The sequence below is a fragment of the Coregonus clupeaformis genome, chromosome 5 (assembly GCF_020615455.1).
Source record: "Coregonus clupeaformis isolate EN_2021a chromosome 5, ASM2061545v1, whole genome shotgun sequence".
Taxonomy (NCBI): Eukaryota; Metazoa; Chordata; class Actinopteri; order Salmoniformes; family Salmonidae; genus Coregonus; species Coregonus clupeaformis.
The window spans coordinates 30,908,711-30,931,090 of record NC_059196.1 but is presented as its reverse complement, the minus strand read 5'-3'; the positions used below and the strand labels follow the sequence as shown (position 1 = coordinate 30,931,090).

The 22,380-nt window shown below is 43.4% G+C and overlaps 1 protein-coding gene across 4 annotated transcripts in view; it reads right to left on the bottom strand.

Annotated features, from left to right (window-relative positions):
* The window catches only part of LOC121566838 (neprilysin-like), a 47,874-nt gene extending 31,375 nt beyond the window's left edge, over positions 1 to 16,499 (bottom strand). The window contains exons 1-2 of one of the 4 annotated variants that reach the window (XM_041876716.2): positions 15,977 to 16,499; positions 10,171 to 10,350 (exon numbers count right to left, since the gene is read on the bottom strand). In XM_041876716.2, coding sequence (XP_041732650.1) covers positions 10,171 to 10,350; positions 15,977 to 16,019 — 223 coding nt within the window. In that variant the 5' untranslated portion in view covers positions 16,020 to 16,499. Of the gene's footprint in view, positions 1 to 10,170; positions 10,351 to 10,459; positions 10,910 to 11,216; positions 11,382 to 15,976 lie in introns of those variants that run through there. The other 3 variants (XM_041876718.2, XM_041876717.2, XM_041876719.2) reach the window with 3 other exon arrangements.
* Positions 16,500 to 22,380: the final 5,881 nt, after the last annotated feature.

Here is a 22,380-nt window from a genome sequence, read left to right as displayed (position 1 = left end):
ACAAAGTACCATAGAATAAATGCAGTTGACAGGCTGTAATAAAACAAAGAGCGAGCAGGTGGCGCTAAATCGCAAAGCGCATACAAACACCATAATGAGGCAGAACATACACAGTGACGCACGCACACAGAGGGGTCGCGGAGGCTCCTCCCTGTTTGCATCCTTCCTGCTGTGACCGTTTAAAAATGTATCCACTATAGTAGGCCGGGCAAGATTTCTGGACTGTTATCAAAAATCAATAAACCGTAGCGCGTTTTGGGGCTCATTCAGTAGCTTTTTACCTTATTTTTTTTTCTTAAAGGGCAATTCCACCACTTTTCGACCTCATTTTCATTATCTCCAGCACAATACCAGTGTTTACCACAGGCGGCTGGTGTCACCTTAATTGGGGAGGATGGGCTCATAGTAATAATATAATATTAATATAATATATGCCATTTAGCGATTTATGACTTATAGTCATGAGTGCATCCATTTTAAGTTAGTCCCGGGAATTGAACCGACTATCCTGGCGTTGCAAAAGCCATGCTCTACCATCACACTACCAGCATCATGCTTGACCATTGGTATGAGGTTCTTGCTGTGGTATGCAGTGTTTGGTTTTCGCCAGACATAATGGGTCCCATGTCGTCCAAAACAATAATCCAAAACACACAATGAAGTCAATATGAAAATGACTAAAAAGCAACACATTTGATGTTTTGGAATGGCCTAGTCAAAGTCCAGACCTAATCCCAATTGAGATGTTGTGGTAGAACTTGAAACGAGCAGAGTTCATGCTTGAAAACCCCCACAAAAGTTCTGCATGGAAGGGTGGGACAGAAGTCCTCCACAGCGACGTGAGAGACTGATCAATAACTACAGGAAGCGTTTGGTTGCAGTCATTGCAGCTAAAGGTGGCACAACCAGTTATTGAGCGTAAGGGGGCAATTACTTTTTCACACAGGGGAATTGGGTGTTGCATAACTTTGTTTATGAAATAAATGAAATAAGTATGTAATTGTTGTGTTATCTTTTCACTCAGGTTACCTTGATCTAATATTAGGTTTTGGTTGAAGATCCGTTAACATTTAGTATCCCAAATTTGCAAAAGTAGAGATAATTAGAAAGGGGGTAAATATTTTTTCACATCACTGTACATCTACCTCTGTGCCAAATTTGGTTCACTTTTAAGTCCACGTTTTCAGCTTAGCCCCGCACCACTAGTGTAATTTTTATTTTATTTTTTCTCTCAGATTTTGTGCACAAATTTGTTTACATCCCTGTTAAAATATTTACTAAATAAACTAAAGTAAAAAGAAAAAGAAAAAAAAAGTAACACAACAAAATAACAATAACGAGGCTATATACAGGAGGTACCGGTACCGAGTCAATGTGCGGGGGTACAGGTTAGTCGAGGTTTCCCACTCACAAATTATTGCAATAATGGCATCTATTTAGAGAATTTAAAAAATGCTCTCAAAGCCAGTTTAACCAGGTGCTCTAGAGCTTCCATAGCGACCGTGCAGCAGGCCGAACGTTCGCAGTCACTAACTATAGCTCTGACATCACTGATGAGCAGGAAGAGACTATCTAACTACTGCTGGACAATATGGACCAATCCATATCGAGATAAATTGATCCATTTTTTTGTTCTAGACAATTTCTTTCCAGTGCCAAGTATGACAACTAAGATGGTAGCCTTTGATTCCAAAAGTAAGCTTTTTCTTCTAACATATCCAGGAAATGCTGATTTATATTTTGATGTGCAACCTGTCAAAATAGGATCCAGAATTATCCTACTTATTTTTTTTGCTCCATCTCTATCTATGAATATTATCCACCACCTGAGGAAGTGGGAACTCAAAACACTTAGCTACATTTCTAAATGTAAATATTATATTGTTGCTATATAGCCTTGTTGGCTAATTGATTAATCTATCAGTAAATGTAGGCTTATGTCCTACAAAAACGTTCCAGCAATAGGCCTAGGCTACCTATTCACTGCAAATGGCGCGCTCTGCTCCACTCTGTGTGTGCATCAAAACCATACCAGGCTACAGCCTACTGCGGTTGTTGAGTGGTGCTCACAGAAAGCTCTCTGTAACTAGAACAACAGTAGTTGCTTTGAAAACCGCATTTGTCCCACAATTGCATTTGAGCAAAGGTCATATGCTTGTGCTTCTCATAATGCATCTCTCCCTCCTCTGTGCGCACAGTGGTCAGAGAGAGTGAGAGTGGCTCGCTCACACGGCAGCCGACAGTGAAACAGGAACAGGCTGATACTCTCATAGCAGGAATCAACATAATGGATAGGGTATTACTGGTGTTGACCAAACCATGGTTTTAATCTACAGGAACAATATGTAGCAAAATCACAGAAAATTACCGACATACGCTAAATGCTTCAGCAAGGAGAAGACAATGTCGGTGTCTGTAATTTTCGGTCTATCTGAGACTTGTCAGAACCTGGACTATGGGACGCAGGGGGGAAAGGGGGAGGTTAGAGCGAGAGGACAGGTTACTTTTCTATCCTCAAGGAGAGAGAGAGAGACAAATAGTTAGACTGATGTTTACTGTTAAACTCCATACTACCGTTGTTTTCAATTTCATAAAGCCGTTTGTGTTTCTTAACCAGGCAAAGCTAAATAGTAGGCTGGTGACTGGTGGTTACGGGGAAGCAAGGGGGAAGCTTGCCTGATGTTTTGCCTATGTTGCCTGCTGTCCTTTCCACTGCTAGAGAACAGAACCCTCGCTGCTCTGCGCACCCAGTGCTAATATTCAGCTTATCACTGCAGCCTATCCAGTCCAGGTACAAATAGTTACAAGAAGACCGGTCCGAGTCCGAGTCACCAATTATCGAGAAGGCGAGTCCAAGTCCGATTCACCAATGGTCAAGTCCAAGTCGAGTCACAAGTCATGAAAATCAGGATGAGTCGGACTCAAGTACTATAACACTGGGAAACAGTACTGGTAGTCGTCAGTAGTATAACTAAGCAATAAGGCATGAGGGGGTGTGGTATATGTCCAATATACCACGGCTAAGGGCTGTTCTTAGGCACAACACAACACTTAGCCGTGGTATATTGGCCATATACCACAAACCCCAGAGGCGCCTTATTACTATTATAAACTGATTACCAATGTAATTAGAGCAGTAAAAATAAATGTTTTGTCATACCAGTGGTATACAGTCTGATATACCATGGCTGTCAGCCAATCAGCATTCAGGTCTCGAACTACCCGGTTTATAATCTTTAATATATTATATATATATATATAGCATAAACAATATTGACTTGTGTGTTAAAAACTGTAACCTGCACTTGCATGCCGATGATACTGTTGTGTATGCTATTGCCCCCACGGTTGACCAGGCTCTATCTGAACTACAGTCTGCCCTCATTGTATTACATAAAAACTTTATTGCCCTGAAATTAGTGTTGAATGCAGGTAAAACGAAGTATATTTTGTTCTCTAGAGCACATAAAAATAACTTTGATGATTTAAACACATGTACTTTGGATGGTGTCCATATTGATAGTGTCCGTGCTTACAAATATCTGGACGTCTGGATAGATGAAAAGCTGTCTTTTAAAAAGCATATAGTTGAGTTAGTAAAGAAGCTGAGAATAGAAATGGTCTTCTTCCATAGAAACAGGTCCTGCCTCGCGCTAAATAGTAGAAAGCAGATTATTCAGTCAACGTTCCTATCGGTCCGAGACTATGGCGACATCTATATAAACGCAACTGCCACTTCATTAAGGCCGTTAGATGCCGTTTATCATAGCGCACTGCACTTTATTACGGGTGACAGTTTTAGTGCTCATCACTGCATTCTCTACCAGGAAGTTGGTTGTCCCTCTACGATGTCACGTAGGTTGATACATTGCTATGTTTTCATTTATAAAGCCCTTTTACAAAAAAAAGTCCCACTGTACCTAATGTCTTTACTAAACTTTAGACATACGAGTTACCACAACAGGGATGGTTAGCTCTGGAAATTCCTTTGGTCTCTACTGAGTTAGGTTAAATCAGCTTTTAGTTTACTTGCACCTTATTTGTGGAAAAATCTTCAAAATGTTCTTAAAATTTGATGTTTTGGTGTCTCTATTACTGTGTTTATCTTTCTGCTGGCATTTTGTATTTATATTGATGTGAGTATTTTCTGTAATTTATGTAATTTGGGGCTCATTTGTAAAAATAGACTTTGGTCTCCCTGATATGACTCCCTGATAAAATAAAGGTTAAATAAATAAATTGAACCTTGTGTAGCTTAGTTGGTAGAGCATGGCATTTGCAACGCCAGGGTTGTGGGTTCGATTCCCACGGGGGGCCAGTATGAAAATGTATGCCCTCACTAACTGTAAGTCGTTCTGGATAAGAGTGTCCGCTAAAATGACTTAAATGTAAATGTAATACATTTAAAAAATAGTCGAACTCTACTGAAGGAAACAGTACCACTGGTCAGACAGTAGTCATCAGTGGTAGAACTCTACTGAAGGAAACAGTACCGCTGGTCAGACAGTAGTCATCAGTGGTAGAACTCTACTGAAGGAAACAGTACTGCTGGTCAGACAGTAGTCATCAGTGGTAGAACTCTACTGAAGGAAACAGTACCGCTGGTCAGACAGTAGTCGTCAGTGGTAGAACTCTACTGAAGGAAACAGTACTGCTGGTCAGACAGTAGTCGTCAGTGGTAGAACTCTACTGAAGGAAACAGTACTGCTGGTCAGACAGTAGTCATCAGTGGTAGAACTCTACTGAAGGAAACAGTACCGCTGGTCAGACAGTAGTCATCAGTGGTAGAACTCTACTGAAGGAAACAGTAACGCTGGTCAGACAGTAGTCGTCAGTGGTAGAACTCTACTGAAGGAAACAGTACTGCTGGTCAGACAGTAGTCGTCAGTGGTAGAACTCTACTGAAGGAAACAGTACTGCTGGTCAGACAGTAGTCATCAGTGGTAGAACTCTACTGAAGGAAACAGTACTGCTGGTCAGACAGTAGTCATCAGTGGTAGAACTCTACTGAAGGAAACAGTACCGCTGGTCAGACAGTAGTCGTCAGTGGTAGAACTCTACTGAAGGAAACAGTACTGCTGGTCAGACAGTAGTCATCAGTGGTAGAACTCTACTGAAGGAAACAGTACCGCTGGTCAGACAGTAGTCGTCAGTGGTAGAACTCTACTGAAGGAAACAGTACTGCTGGTCAGACAGTAGTCATCAGTGGTAGAACTCTACTGAAGGAAACAGTACTGCTGGTCAGACAGTAGTCATCAGTGGTAGAACTCTACTGAAGGAAACAGTACTGCTGGTCAGACAGTAGTCATCAGTGGTAGAACTCTACTGAAGGAAACAGTACTGCTGGTCAGACAGTAGTCATCAGTGGTAGAACTCTACTGAAGGAAACAGTACTGCTGGTCAGACAGTAGTCATCAGTGGTAGAACTCTACTGAAGGAAACAGTACCGCTGGTCAGACAGTAGTCATCAGTGGTAGAACTCTACTGAAGGAAACAGTACCGCTGGTCAGACAGTAGTCATCAGTGGTAGAACTCTACTGAAGGAAACAGTACCGCTGGTCAGACAGTAGTCATCAGTGGTAGAACTCTACTGAAGGAAACAGTACCGCTGGTCAGACAGTAGTCGTCAGTGGTAGAACTCTACTGAAGGAAACAGTACTGCTGGTCAGACAGTAGTCGTCAGTGGTAGAACTCTACTGAAGGAAACAGTACCGCTGGTCAGACAGTAGTCGTCAGTGGTAGAACTCTACTGAAGGAAACAGTACTGCTGGTCAGACAGTAGTCATCAGTGGTAGAACTCTACTGAAGGAAACAGTACCGCTGGTCAGACAGTAGTCATCAGTGGTAGAACTCTACTGAAGGATACAGTACTGCTGGTCAGACAGTAGTCGTCAGTGGTAGAACTCTACTGAAGGAAACAGTACTGCTGGTCAGACAGTAGTCGTCAGTGGTAGAACTCTACTGAAGGAAACAGTACCGCTGGTCAGACAGTAGTCATCAGTGGTAGAACTCTACTGAAGGATACAGTACTGCTGGTCAGACAGTAGTCGTCAGTGGTAGAACTCTACTGAAGGAAACAGTACCGCTGGTCAGACAGTAGTCGTCAGTGGTAGAACTCTACTGAAGGAAACAGTACTGCTGGTCAGACAGTAGTCGTCAGTGGTAGAACTCTACTGAAGGAAACAGTACCGCTGGTCAGACAGTAGTCATCAGTGGTAGAACTCTACTGAAGGATACAGTACTGCTGGTCAGACAGTAGTCGTCAGTGGTAGAACTCTACTGAAGGAAACAGTACCGCTGGTCAGACAGTAGTCGTCAGTGGTAGAACTCTACTGAAGGAAACAGTACTGCTGGTCAGACAGTAGTCGTCAGTGGTAGAACTCTACTGAAGGAAACAGTACTGCTGGTCAGACAGTAGTCATCAGTGGTAGAACTCTACTGAAGGAAACAGTACCGCTGGTCAGACAGTAGTCGTCAGTGGTAGAACTCTACTGAAGGAAACAGTACCGCTGGTCAGACAGTAGTCGTCAGTGGTAGAACTCTACTGAAGGAAACAGTACTGCTGGTCAGACAGTAGTCGTCAGTGGTAGAACTCTACTGAAGGAAACAGTACCGCTGGTCAGACAGTAGTCATCAGTGGTAGAACTCTACTGAAGGAAACAGTACTGCTGGTCAGACAGTAGTCATCAGTGGTAGAACTCTACTGAAGGAAACAGTACTGCTGGTCAGACAGTAGTCGTCAGTGGTAGAACTCTACTGAAGGAAACAGTACTGCTGGTCAGACAGTAGTCGTCAGTGGTAGAACTCTACTGAAGGAAACAGTACTGCTGGTCAGACAGTAGTCGTCAGTGGTAGAACTCTACTGAAGGAAACAGTACCGCTGGTCAGACAGTAGTCGTCAGTGGTAGAACTCTACTGAAGGAAACAGTACTGCTGGTCAGACAGTAGTCATCAGTGGTAGAACTCTACTGAAGGAAACAGTACTGCTGGTCAGACAGTAGTCGTCAGTGGTAGAACTCTACTGAAGGAAACAGTACTGCTGGTCAGACAGTAGTCGTCAGTGGTAGAACTCTACTGAAGGAAACAGTACTGCTGGTCAGACAGTAGTCATCAGTGGTAGAACTCTACTGAAGGAAACAGTACTGCTGGTCAGACAGTAGTCGTCAGTGGTAGAACTCTACTGAAGGAAACAGTACTGCTGGTCAGACAGTAGTCGTCAGTGGTGGAACTCTACTGAAGGAAACAGTACTGGTTGTTGAAAAGTAGCCATCTCAAAGCACTTGAGAGACATTGACCCTAGCTATAGGAAAGACCTTAAAATGACTAAAACCAAATCTAAACTGTGTATAAATGATAATGGACCTATGTTCATACAGTTTCTTGACTGTCTAGCTCGTTAATAATCACTAGACACTCAGGGAGCATCGAAAATTGCAAAAATGATGGATAGAGGACTATTCTTTGCAAGTTTTGACGGCAAGGAAATTGAAGACCGAATGTGGCAACCGGGGCAAAATGAGTTCGACACCCCTGCTTTAATTCATCAACTCATTATTTTACTGTCACATAATCAATACCCAACACTTTATGACTGCTGTAAAGCTGCTGGGATATCTTAATAAAGTGGTGCCTTTCAAAACCCATCAGTTATATCTCACTATCAATCATGAATCACCAACAGACACATCACCTGTTGCACACTGTCACGTTTGTAATAATCTATTGACAGTCATGTACTGCCCATGTTGAGTTATCCATAGTCATGGATTAGTAAACATGAAGGCGTCATGTCTCCGTCTTCTGTAACTAAACCAGTGTGAACAATGGCCTGGTTCTATTTTATTCCCAAAACCCCATTCCTAGCTCCTATCACTTCAGTGTTTAATGGCCTGTAAAGGACTAGGAAGACTCCACCTCCAATGTCCATAAGCTCTCAACACGCTTTACGTGAATAGATCTACGCGTTGGGTGGAATGTTTTGTTGTTGTTGCAATGCGCACCTTTTGGTAACACGATACCTCGCTGTTCCAGGTTTTCTTGTTGTCTTCTCATTTGTGGTGAAAGCAAAATAAGTCTCTCTTGTTGACTTGTTGTCTTCCCTTGCTAGCAAGTTGGCTAAACACTGCAAGCTAGCCGGCCTTTTATCTTCCAAAAAAAAAAAGGTTTGATTTAATGTTTCAAAATAGCCTAGAGTAACGTTAACACTTCTAAACAAAGACTCTTCTTTTTGGGGGATTCTAATAAGGCTACAATTTTTTTATTTTTTTATTGTTTGAACAGTCGCTGAGATTATATTTGGTTATCAAAGCAAAACAGGCTACTTATTTAATGTCAAGCTAAACCAAGACAGCAATCTTGAAGTTGAAGTGATTTTGAAGTTGATTAGCTTCCCATATCACCATGTGAAATAATCAGATTTATAATTCAATAATATGCCCTGGCAAATATTCTTATACCTATATCCCAGTTTGATATGCAGCTTGAATGTATCAATAGCCTGGAATCACTAGTTATCACTTCTAAACAAAACACATTTTTGTAGGGATTCTATTAAGGCTACAAGGTTGCTTGGTTTATTGTTTGAACACTCGCTGAGATCATATTGATTTATCAATGCAAAATGGGCTACTTTGATGCATAGCCTATAGCCTATAAATCAGATCAAGGAACCAAGCGAGCGTCACCGCCTACACAACACTGCCCCCACGGTTATGCAAAGGAATGATACGGTGCGTTACAATTTTAATGTGACACAGGAGTACCTCAAATGTCAGGGCACGCTACAAGGAGCCGACCCTTTTGTGACAAAAAATCTACACTCTGCTATGTTCTGAATCGTCCATCTCCGTAGGGTATAGATTGGTCTTAAGTAGACCTTCTGCCATAGGGCCTACAGTACATCAATCATAGCCCCTGATCACCAAAGGGGTAGGGTCATAAGGGAAGTCGCTAGGGACTGAAATTGAACATTACCTGTAGCAACAAAGACATTTACACACTTGGCCATTAATTAACCTCCCTTTCCATGCCTCATTGATTGTCCCGCTGTACTGGCCATCCAAAACAACACTCAAGAGGCCTCTAGCAGCCTGTTGAAAGCCCTGCTCCTTAGTGGAGTGGGTTTCAGTATTCAGGCCACTATACGCTTCAACGCTCCCCTTGAGCTGACAAACTTTAAGGGGGCAATCTGCAGTTTGAACAATAATAAAGCTGACTCCCCGCTACACTGTTTTGGTAAAAAGCTGTGGGATAGGGGCTGGAGAAATGTAACAACTCTCAAATTCATGGGCAGAGCTATGGATGCTAAGGACTGACCATCCATGATATCAAAATTATCATTTTAACCATGTTTTAGGCTATTCTGTGTTTGTTTACAACTTAAATGTTTACAAACAAAGGAGCAAAACAATCTTATATTTTGTGTCCCGATGGGGTACGACAGTTGACTCAAGCTAATGAGGCATCTATAAGTTATATTCTTCAAGAATCAATGGGTAAATATCGTTAATATAAAAGTCAAAAAATGTATGTAGCAACGCATATTGCCCCTTTAAGTCTGAAACCCACATATTAAATGTGCCATAACATTTGACTTAACAGTATGTTTTAGGGTTCTGGCTGCCAGAAAGTTGGCTACACAAGCGCACAAGATTGCAACCGTAAGAATAGTAAACTCATCTGTGATTTTTTTCATTAATCATATCTCCCGAGTGGCGCAGTGGTCTAAGGCACTGCATCGCAGTGCTAGCTGTGCCACTAGAGATCCTGGTTCAAATCCAGGCTCTGTCGTAGCCGGCCGCGACCGGGAGACACATGGGGCGGCGCACAATTGGCCCAGGGTAGGGGAGGGAATGGCCGCCAGGGATGTAGCTCAGTTGGTAGAGCATGGCGTTTGCAACGCCAGGGTTGTGGGTTCGATTCTCACGGGGGGCCAGTATGAAAAATAAAAAAATTATGTATGCACTCACTAATTGTAAGTCGCTCTGGATAAGAGTGTCTGCTAAATGACAAAAATGTAAATATCACCATAACATTTGTTGAGGCTAAATGCACTTTACATAACGTTTTAATTCCATTTGATTTGTCTGACTGACTGTCTAACTGATTAACAGATTCATTGCTTGCTTGATTGATTGGCATATTGATTGCTCTGTGAGTTTCTCCACTCACCGCTGTCAGTCCGCTGTGTGGCGAAGAGGACGATGAGGGCCACTATGACGATGAAGAGGAGGGAGACGACGGTGAGCAGGCCGATCTCCAGGGAGGTCCAGCGGGGCTTCTTAGCCGACTTAGGGGGGACGGTCTCTGCCATGCTCAACACTCCTTCAGCTGCTGGCTGTAATGACTCACCTGGAGGGGAGGGGAGACAGGAGACAAGGAAGGTTTTAACTCTGAAATAATATAATAATAATAATAATAATATGCCATTTAGCAGACGCTTTTATCCAAAGCGACTTACAGTCATAATAATCTCCTTGAAGAATATAAACCAACTAAACATGATATCTAATAGAAAGATGTGGCAACAACTCAGCCGTAAAACTAAAAGGACAACCCTCCTCAACACCACGATAAAGGACAACCCTCCTCAACACCACGATAAAGGACAACCCTCCTCAACACCACGATAAAGGACAACCCTCCTCAACACCACGATAAAGGACAACCCTCCTCAACACCACGATAAAGGACAACCCTCCTCAACACCACGATAAAGCACAACCCTCCTCAACACCACGATAAAGGACAACCCTCCTCAACACCACGATAAAGGACAACCCTCCTCAACACCACGATAAAGCACAACCCTCCTCAACACCACGATAAAGGACAACCCTCCTCAACACCACGATAAAGGACAACCCTCCTCAACACCACGATAAAGGACAACCCTCCTCAACACCACGATAAAGGACAACCCTCCCCAACACCATGATGAAGAGAGAAGTGGAAGGGAAAAGAAGAGAAATAGAGAGAGAGGAATAGAGAGAGAGAAATAGAGAGAGGTATAGATAGAGAGAACTAGAGAGAGAGATATATAGAGAGAGAAATAGAGAGAGAGAAATAGAGAGAGAGGTATAGAGAGAGAGAGAAATAGAGAGAGAAAAATTGGACAATTCTAAGAGAAAGACATGGAAAGGGAGAGGGGTCGCACAGTAAGGTACAAACCTTATAAAAGCCCACAAAATGGTCCAGATGAAAATATACTACCCTACCTGTAATATGTGCAGCAGAAAGAATACAAGGCTCCAGAACCAGAAAAGAGAAAGAGAGAATGTTCCTCTCACCAAGTTATAGTTCAACTCCTCAGCAAAGTGCACTTAGCAAGTAGTAAACTCTTCCTCAACAGGCAATTAATCCTTGATCCCCGATTGTCAAGTACACACACACACACACCACACACACTTTTACAAGCTGGTTGAGATGAGAGCACCCAACCAGGGGACAAAGTCTCTCTGCCTCCCTTTCAACCACAACAACATCACACACACACACACACACACACACACACACACACACCACACACACACAGACACACAGGTGCGTGATGTCTACTTGAAGTACGGCTTTTAGAACGGTTGAATACGTAGATGGAACAACACTGTTCTACATCTGTAATCTGGTCCTATTAGGCACCTACTGTTACATTAGGAGGACAGATAACTGGCCATTACAGCCGGGGAGCAGAGAAGACCAGACACTCTGACACCACTTTTGCTGTAACTCATGATAATTGAGATGCTAACTGTTAGAACACTTATGCATCCACACCTATTCCATCATCCCAGTCGGCTCCAGTTCAATGATTGACAGCCAGGAGTGGCATGTCACTGCAGCTATATTTTACCTGGAAAAAAATACATTCCATACAAGATATAGGCTGATAATACACAGACAGAGAGACAGACCGACCGACAGACCGACCGACAGACCGACCAGGAAGACCAGAAAGACCAGACAGACCAGAAAGACCACACAGACCGAGATCGAGACCGACAGAGACAGAGAGACACCGATAGAGAGATATGGAGGGATGAGGGTCACTGGGTATTCTGAAAAGAGAAGTGGAGAGAGGAAGAGAGGCAGAGGAAGAGAGAGGAAGAGGGGCAGAGAGAGAGAGAGGCAGAGAGAGAGGCAGAGAGAGAGAGAGGCAGAGAGAGAGAGAGAGAGAGAGAGAGAGAGAGAGAGAGAGAGAGAGAGAGAGAGAGAGAGAGAGAGAGAGAGAGAGAGAGAGAGAGAGAGAGAGGCAGAGAGTGAGAGGCAGAGAGAGAGAGGCAGAGAGAGAGAGAGAGAGGCAGAGAGAGCGAGAGAGAGGCAGAGAGAGAGGCAGAGAGAGAGGCAGAGAGAGAGAGAGGCAGAGGAAGAGAGAGAGGAAGATCAGTGTTATGTTTGACCTACTAATCAGAGCTTACTGTTACTCTAGCCTGCAGACTGCACAGCACATGAAACTGTTTCAACACACACACACACACACACACACACACACACACACACACACGGAAAGGGATTACATTTGGTGACGACAGCAGCCATGTGTGCTTTCACAATGTCACACCACGAGGTGTATGTTGGAGGGGGCGGGGTCTCCATATGGGGGTGTTGCATGAGGTGTGTGTGTGTGTGTGTGTGTGTGTGTGTGTGTGTGTGTGTGTGTGTGTGTGTGCGAGAGAGCCATAATCCTGCCACGCACGTCAAGTCTAAGCACTAGGATAGAATGACTTCTGACATATGCAAGAGAGAGAGAGATGTAAGAAGAGAGATGGTAGGTAACATGTAGGAGTGAGACAGTGTGGGATCTTACTGTAGGAGTGAGACAGTGTTACCTCTTACTGTAGGAGTGAGACAGTGTGACCTCTTACTGTAGGAGTGAGACAGTGTGACCTCTTACTGTAGGAGTGAGACAGTGTGACCTCTTACTGTAGGAGTGAGACAGTATTACCTCTTACTGTAGGAGTGAGACAGTGTGACCTCTTACTATAGGAGTGAGACAGTGTGACCTCTTACCGTAGGAGTGAGACAGTGTTACCTCTTACTGTAGGAGTGACACAGTGTGACCTCTTACTGTAGGAGTGAGACAGTGTGACCTCTTACCGTAGGAGTGAGACAGTGTGACCTCTTACTGTAGGAGTGAGACAGTGTTACCTCTTACTGTAGGAGTGAGACAGTATTACCTCTTACTGTAGGAGTGAGACAGTGTTACCTCTTACTGTAGGAGTGAGACAGTGTGACCTCTTACTGTAGGGGTGAGACAGTGTGACCTCTTACTGTAGGAGTGAGACAGTGACCTCTTACTGTAGGAGTGAGACAGTGTGACTTCTTACTGTAGGAGTGAGACAGTGTGACCTCTTACTGTAGGAGTGAGACAGTGTGAGATCTTACTATAGGAGTGAGACAGTGTGAGATCTTACTGTAGGAGTGAGACAGTGTGAGATCTTACTATAGGAGTGAGACAGTGTGAGATCTTACTATAGGAGTGAGACAGTGTGAGATCTTACTGTAGGAGTGAGACAGTGTGAGATCTTACTTTAGGAGTGAGACAGTGTGACCTCTTACTGTAGGAGTGAGACAGTGTGACCTCTTACTATAGGAGTGAGACAGTGTGAGATCTTACTTTAGGAGTGAGACAGTGTGACCTCTTAATGTAGGAGTGAGACAGTGTGACCTCTTACTGTAGGAGTGAGACAGTGTGACCTCTTACTGTAGGAGTGAGACAGTGTGACCTCTTACTGTAGGAGTGAGACAGTGTGACCTCTTACTGTAAGAGTGAGACAGTGTGACCTCTTACTGTAGAAGTGAGACAGTGTGACCTCTTACTGTAGGAGTGAGACAGTGTGACCTCTTACTGTAGGAGTGAGACAGTGTGACCTCTTACTGTAGGAGTGAGACAGTGACCTCTACTGTAGGAGTGAGACAGTGTTACCTCTTACTGTAGGAGTGAGACAGTGTTACCTCTTACTGTAGAAGTGAGACAGTGTGACCTCTTACTGTAGGAGTGAGACAGTGTGACCTCTTACTGTAGGAGTGAGACAGTGTGACCTCTTACTGTAGGAGTGAGACAGTGACCTCTTACTGTAGGAGTGAGACAGTGTTACCTCTTACTGTAGGAGTGAGACAGTGACCTCTTACTGTAGGAGTGAGACAGTGACCTCTTACTGTAGGAGTGAGACAGTGTGACCTCTTACTGTAGGAGTGAGACAGTGTTTACTCTTACCGTAGGAGTGAGACAGTGTGACCTCTTACTGTAGGAGTGAGACAGTGTGACCTCTTACTGTAGGAGTGAGACAGTGTGACCTCTTACTATAGGAGTGAGACAGTGTGACCTCTTACTGTAGGAGTGAGACAGTGTGACCTCTTACTGTAGGAGTGAGACAGTGTTTACTCTTACCGTAGGAGTGAGACAGTGTGACTTCTTACTGTAGGAGTGAGACAGTGTTACCTCTTACTGTAGGAGTGAGACAGTGTGACCTCTTACTGTAGGAGTGAGACAGTGTGACCTCTTACTGTAGGAGTGAGACAGTGTGACCTCTTACTGTAGGAGTGAGACAGTGTGACCTCTTACTGTAGGAGTGAGACAGTGTACCCTCTTACTGTAGGAGTGAGACAGTGTGACCTCTTACCGTAGGAGTGAGACAGTGTGACCTCTTACCGTAGGAGTGAGACAGTGTGACCTCTTACTGTAGGAGTGAGACAGTATTAACTCTTACTGTAGGAGTGAGACAGTGTGACCTCTTACTGTAGGAGTGAGACAGTATTAACTCTTACTGTAGGAGTGAGACAGTGTGACATCTTACTGTAAGAGTGAGACAGTATTACCTCTTACTGTAGGAGTGAGACAGTGTTACCTCTTACTGTAGGAGTGAGACAGTGTGACCTCTTACTGTAGGAGTGAGACAGTGTGACCTCTTACTGTAGGAGTGAGACAGTGTGACCTCTTACTGTAGGAGTGAGACAGTGTGACCTCCTACTGTAGGAGTGAGACAGTGTGACCTCTTACTGTAGGAGTGAGACAGTGTGACCTCTTACTGTAGGAGTGAGTTGTAGGGATCACTTGTAGTAGGCCTATGTCTCTCACACACACACACACACACACACACACACACAGAAACACACACACACACTGTCTCACACATATTGTTTCGCACACACCTCTGTTCGTGTGTGATGCATGGGGTCTCCAGATGGGTTTAAGACTCCACACACACACACACAAACACACAGGCTTTGTTTATGATTGTTGTCTGTTACTCTGATGAATCTGAAACATCGCAATCCCCTGAGACCTCACAAACCCCTTCAAAATGAAACTCATGTTTCACTGTAACCACAACACACACACGTAACTTAACTTAAGCCTGAAGTTATGGTTCCTCTAAGACATTATTGTTTACCATCAAAATGTCCAGATGATACCAAAATTAAATTACTGAAATGCATCCTTCAAATAATGGCTAAACACTATAAAACCATGTGGTCTGGCGGCTATCCTTCGCAGAACCCAACCCCCTATTGGGAATCATTACAATGGAGACAGCACATATGTCCATGACTGCCCCCAACACAACAACTCAAATTGTGTTTTATTTATAGAAATGTCAGCGCTGGTATCAAATATGTCCACATATATATCTTTTTTAAAGATCCATCCCAAACACATTCTAGTCTGTGCAAAGCATGTCCGAAGGGTAAACTAGTCATATTAAAACATGTATTTTGTGTGCAAAAATCTGTCTAAAATGATGACATCAATAAACACATTATCATATCTGGCGAGAGAGACTGAATGGCCTAGAAGGGAATGGAGGTGAAAGCACATAGGCGACTGAATGAATGTCCTAACTGTTGCACATCAAACAAGAGTAAAGAAAACTCCGTGGGATGACATGATGATCAACCGGTGAATGCCACTTGTCTCACACACAGACCAAGCATCAAAGAGCAATATTTAGAATAGCTTTGACACGCGTAACCGACTTACCAGGTGTCTCTGAAAATTTTCGGTCGATGATGTATATGGGCATTACATCAACCAATCAAACGTCCATCAAACGTCAATCAGATGAGCGGAGAAAATACGACCAGGAAATTGATGTTGGTGAGAATGTAGGCTTCCTGTTTAGATTAGTTTATTAGGATCCCCATTAGCTACTGCACATGCAGCAGCTTCTCTTCGGTTCTCGCTGCCTGTCTGTGGGTTTCAAGAACAATCCGCCTCTGTCTTCCTTTGCTGGCACAGAATGTGCACACAAGCTTATCTCGCCTACCTGTTAACGCCACGAGCATACAACATCCCCAAGCCAGAGTCCAAGATAGTTGTATTTCTATTGTATCTCTACTGAACGGACGCTTGAGCGAGAAATGTAGGATAAATCAACGGAAAAGTCTAATGACCGGGGAGTGAACGTGTGACCTGTCAGTGAAGTATCCCGGTGAAGTTCCCCACTTAGCGGTTACCGATACGTTGCCTCTCTATAAGGCAGCGCTTAGAAGAGAGCCTGTCAACGAAGCTCGAGCTGCGAGCAGATGAGGAGCGCGCCACAAGTCGCTCCTAAATAGCTGGGCGACCGGATTTCGCCATGAGCGAATAGGCTGCCTAGACCGCAGTTCGGTCAGTCACTGATATGATGATGGTTGCCTCTTGCATTATTCGTTGATCAAACTCCCCTATCTCAATATCTTGCAAGTTGCAACAAACCTTGGGTCAGGGGGGCAGGCTAAAATTGACGTTAATTGACTCATCCTCAGTCTATAACCATGTTTCCATTCACAGTTTTTATGTGAGTGAGGTATAAAAATGACAGCTGTGATGGAAACAGGTAGTTTCGGTACAATTGTATAAATGCCAACAAATAATTTGTTCGTTCGACATGGTGGGATCTTTTTAGGTTGGTAAAATTAATTATGCGATAAATGGTGGTGGAAACGCCTTTAGGTGCAAATATTGATATAATAACCATCATACAGTATCAAAGTAAACTTGGAGTCACTCGATTACATGTTGTGGGGTCCTCCCACTCAGGAAACCATGCAGTTTATTAGGCTTTATGATGAACTTCCCAGGGTGATGAAAGTGCATGGTGATCTTGATGCTCCTTTCCAATAAATGGCAAGGGTATTATTCTGGTGACTTGATGATTGATTATTGTCTGCCGTTTGACAATTAAAAATGTTCTCGCTCTTATCCATAATAATCTCATCATGTAGACTAGCCTACCCGCACTGTATATGAAAGGTGTTGGCTAGAGCTCAGGTGCCAAGACCAGAGTTGGCACGTTGCTATTTAACGCAACAGTTTTTTGTGACAAAACTATCAGCAGAGTGGAAAATGTGATGGAAACACATTTACTTTTTATTCGGTACATTAAAACTTAAACGAAATGTATTTTTATGTGCACTACGTCATCACACACAGCCTTTTATCCGCAACAAGTCCGTTTGGTGGAAACACAACACTAGTGGAAAAATGCTCATATTTTGTTTCAGATTTTTGAATACTCACATGAAAAGCTGTCGCCAATTGAATGGAAACCTAGCTTATGACGGTGATATGTGGTTGTCTCACCTAGCTATGTGGTTGTCTCACCTAGCTATCTGTAAATTGCTCTGGATAAGAACATCTGCTAAATAACTAAAGTGGAGATCTGGCTTATGAGGCCTATACTACCTGGTCTTTATAATGGATGAATAGCTTACAAATGCAGACAGTCATTTAAATTGAGGAATCACAAAGTTGTCACACTGGACACATAGCCCACTTTTAAAACCACATTGCTGCACAATCTGCAAAGTGCTAGGGTACAATTTTTTATTTATTGATATCAGTTGATGTAGGCTACTTTGCATTGCTCTTAGAGTTAGTGTGCCTCTTGTCTGAATAAAATACTTAGTTATAATTTAGTTATTTGTCAGAAGCTCTTATCCAGAGCGATTTACAGATAGCTAGGTGAGACAACCACATATCACCGTCATAAACTAGGTTTCCATCCAATTGGTGACAGATTTTCATGTGAATATTCTAATATCCGCATAAAAACAATATGAGCATTTTCCCACCAGAGATGTGTTTCCATTAAATGGACTTGTTGCGGATGAAAGGCTGTGTGTGATGACGTAGTGCACATAAAAATACCCTTTGCAGTTAAATTCCCATGTACCGAAAAAAAAAAAAAAAAAAAGTTAAATTGGTAAAAATGTTGCATTATATACATAGCCTCGGGAAGTAGGGGTGCTGAGGTTACCGCAGAAACCCCTGATAAATCACAATTAAAATATAATGAATACAAAAAAATATCCTTTATTACTCCTGTATGAGCGGGGAGGAGCAAAAAACTGGTCAGCAGAGCGGAAGATCATCATAACTTATTTCATCTGTAGCCTAATAAACTGCATGCTTTCCCGACGAGTCGTAGTGGGAGGACCACACATCATGTCATCGCGTGACTCCAAGTTGACTTCGATATTATGGTTATTATATGAATGTTTGCGCATAAAAACGTTTCCACCGACGTTTCTCGCTAATTCATTTTGCACAAAAAGATCCCACCTTGTCTAGCTTTTTTTTTTTTGTCGGACATTTGGAATGTTCTGTTTTCATCAGGCCTCTCCTGTCGTTTTTGATCCGACATGTACTTTACTCGCATAAAATATTTGGATGGACACCTGATTATAGTAATACATTTTTCCTCAATAAAAGAAAGTGATTGCCCCATCATTCTCTCCTGCATAGCAACACATATAATCTGACCATAACTCTATCCTCCTGATTCCTGCTTATAAGCAAAAACTAAAGCAGGAAGCACCAGTGACTCGGTTAATAAAAAAGTGGTCAGATGACGCAGATGCTAAGCTACAGGACTGTTTTGCTAGCACAGACTGGAACATGTTCCGGGATTCTTCAGACAGCATTGAGGAGTACACCACATCAGCCACTGGCTTCATCAATAAGTGCATCGATGATGTCGTCCCCACAGTGACCGTACGTACATACCCCAACCAGAAGCCATGGATTACAGGAAACATCCGCACTGAGCTAAAGGGTAGAGCTGCCGCTTTCAAGGAACGGGACTCTAACCCGGACGCTTATAAGAAATCCCGCTATGACCTCCAACGAACTATCAAACAGGCAAAGAGTCAATACAGGACTAAGATTGAATCGTACTACACTGGCTCTGACGCTCGTCGGATGTGGCAGGGCTTGAAAACTATTACAGACTACAAAGGGAAGCACAGCCGCGAGCTGCCCAGTGACACAAGCCTACCAGACGAGCTAAACCACTTCTATGCTCGCTTCGAGGCAAGCAACACTGAAGCATGCATGAGAGCACCAGCTGTTCCGGATGACTATGTGATCACGCTCTCCGTAGCCGATGTGAGTAAGACTTTTAAGCAGGTCAACATTCACAAGGCCGCAGGGCCAGACGGATTACCAGGACGTGTACTCCGAGCATGTGCTGACCAACTGGCAAGTGTCTTCACTGACATTTTCAACATGTCCCTGACTGAGTCTGTAATACCAACATGTTTCAAGCAGACCACCATAGTCCCCGTGCCCAAGAACTCTAAGATAACCTGCCTAAATGACTACCGACCCGTAGCACTGACGTCTGTAGCCATGAAGTGCTTTGAAAGGCTGGTCATGGCTCACATCAACAGCATTATCCCAGAAACCCTAGACCCACTCTAATTTGCATACCGCCCCAACAGATCCACAGATGATGCAATCTCTATTGCACTCCACACTGCCCTTTCCCACCTGGACAAGAGGAACACCTACGTGAGAATGCTATTCATTGACTACAGCTCAGCATTCAACACCATAGTGCCCTCTAAGCTCATCACTAAGCTAAGGATCCTGGGACTAAACACCTCCCTCTGCAACTGGATCCTGGACTTCCTGACGGGCCGCCCCCAGGTGGTAAGGGTAGGTAACAACACATCTGCCACACTGATCCTCAATACGGGGGCCCCTCAGGGGTGCGTGCTCAGTCCCCTCCTGTACTCTCTGTTCACCCATGACTGCATGGCCAGGCACGACTCCAACACCATCATTAAGTTTGCCGACGACACAACAGTGGTAGGCCTGATCACCGACAATGATGAGACAGCCTATAGGGAGGAGGTCAGAGACCTGGCCGTGTGGTGCCAGGACAACAACCTCTCCCTCAACGTGACCAAGACAAAGGAGATGATTGTGGACTACAGGAAAAAAAAGAGGACTGAGCACGCCCCCATTCTCATCGACGGGGCTGTAGTGGAACAGGTTGAGAGCTTCAAGTTCCTTGGTGTCCACATCACCAACGAACTATCATGGTCCAAACACACCAAGACAGTCGTGAAGAGGGCACGACAAAGCCTATTCCCCCTCAGGAGACTGAAAAAGATTTGGCATGGGTCCTCAGATCCTCAAAAAATTCTACAGCTGCACCATCGAGAGCATCCTGACTGGTTGCATCACCGCCTGGTATGGCAACTGCTTGGCCTCCGACCGCAAGGCACTACAGAGGGTGGTGCGTACGGCCCAGTACATCACTGGGGCCAAGCTTCCTGCCATCCAGGACCTCTATACCAGGCGGTGTCAGAGGAAGGCCCTCAAAATTGTCAAAGACTCCAGCCACCCTAGTCATAGACTGTTCTCTCTGCTACCGCACGGCAAGCGGTACCGGAGTGCCAAGTCTAGGTCCAAAAGACTTCTCAACAGCTTCTACCCCCAAGCCATAAGACTCCTGAACAGCTAATCATGGCTACCCGGACTATTTGCACTGCCCCCCACCCCATCCTTTTTACGCTGCTGCTACTCTGTTAATTATTTATGCATAGTCACTTTAACTCTACCCACATGTACATATTACCTCAACTACCTCAACTAGCCGGTGCCCCCGCACATTGACTCTGCAACGGTACCCCCCTGTATATATAGCCTCCCTACTGTCACTTTATTTTACTTCTGCTCTTTTTTTCTCTCAACACTTTTTTTTGTTGTTGTTTTATTTTTACTTTTTTTGTAAAAAATAAATGCACTGTTGGTTAAGGGCTGTAAGTAAGCATTTCACTGTAATGTCTGCACCTGTTGTATTCGGCGCATGTGACCAATAAAATTTGATTTGATTTGATTTGGGAATCACAAGCGTGGAATGACCCCATCATTCTCTCCTGCATAACAACACATCTAATCACAAGCGTGGAATGACCCTGTGTTCCTCATCTGTTCCTCTGTGCCCATGTCCTCATTCATAGACTCTTTCTCATACATGAGATGACCCTAATACTATGATTAGTCTCTGATGCATACAGCCCTTATCAGACTGATGATGTCATCCTCTGTTCCTTTCAGTTTGATAGAGACAGGTTATACTGTAGAGGACATGTTTGAAACGTATCATTGGCTGTAACTTTCCCTGTTCTCTGTACTTGAAAACATGTCCACTTCTTGATAAGACCGATCAGCTCTGTTCTGTTTTAGTGAAATGATTAGATATGGAAACACATTGTGAATAGACAACATGACAGAGAGACAGTGTTGATTCTGTAGCAACAGTCAGTGTTTGTAGAACCCAGTAACTAATATCCAGTTAAAAGTCTGACACACCTGTGCGTCAATCTAAGTAACCTAATAGAAAATCTGGCAGTTTAACCTAGAGATATCTTTACATATTTATTTATTTTATACCTAAAGGGGTCATACAATTCTAAATCAAATAGCTAAATGATCCATGGTATGACCATCTTAAAACAATTCCATATGTTAGCTTAGTAATCTGGCAGTTTAACCTAGAGATATCTTTACATATTTATTTATTTTATACCTAAAGGGGTCATACAATTCTAAATCAAATAGCTAAATGATCCATGGTATGACCATCTTAAAACAATTCCATATGTTAGCTTAGTAATCTGGCAGTTTAACCTAGAGATATCTTTACATATTTATTTATTTTATACCTAAAGGGGTCATACAATTCTAAATCAAATAGCTACATGATCCATGGTATGACCATCTTAAAACAATTCCATATGTTAGCTTAGTAGACCCCCCCCCAGTATCCAGTTAGAGGCCTAATGAACCCTATAGTATATGGCCATCCCCAGAAACAATCCAGAGTTCACCAAAGGGTCGTGCCATACCAATTAACTTAGCAAACAAATGAGGTCTCAGAGCCATCCGGGTGAGAGTCTTGACATGGGTGTGAGAGGAAGGAAGAGTATTTGGATACATATGTAGTGAACTGACAGAGTAAATGACCACTCCACTTTTGGCCTGAGGGTATTAAGAAGAATTAGGACTCTTATGTTTGACATTTAACATCGTTTTATTTTATTTTACATAGGGGTGATGTTTTATGATTCACATGACGTGGGCCCCAGACACTGGTCTAAAGTCAGCTT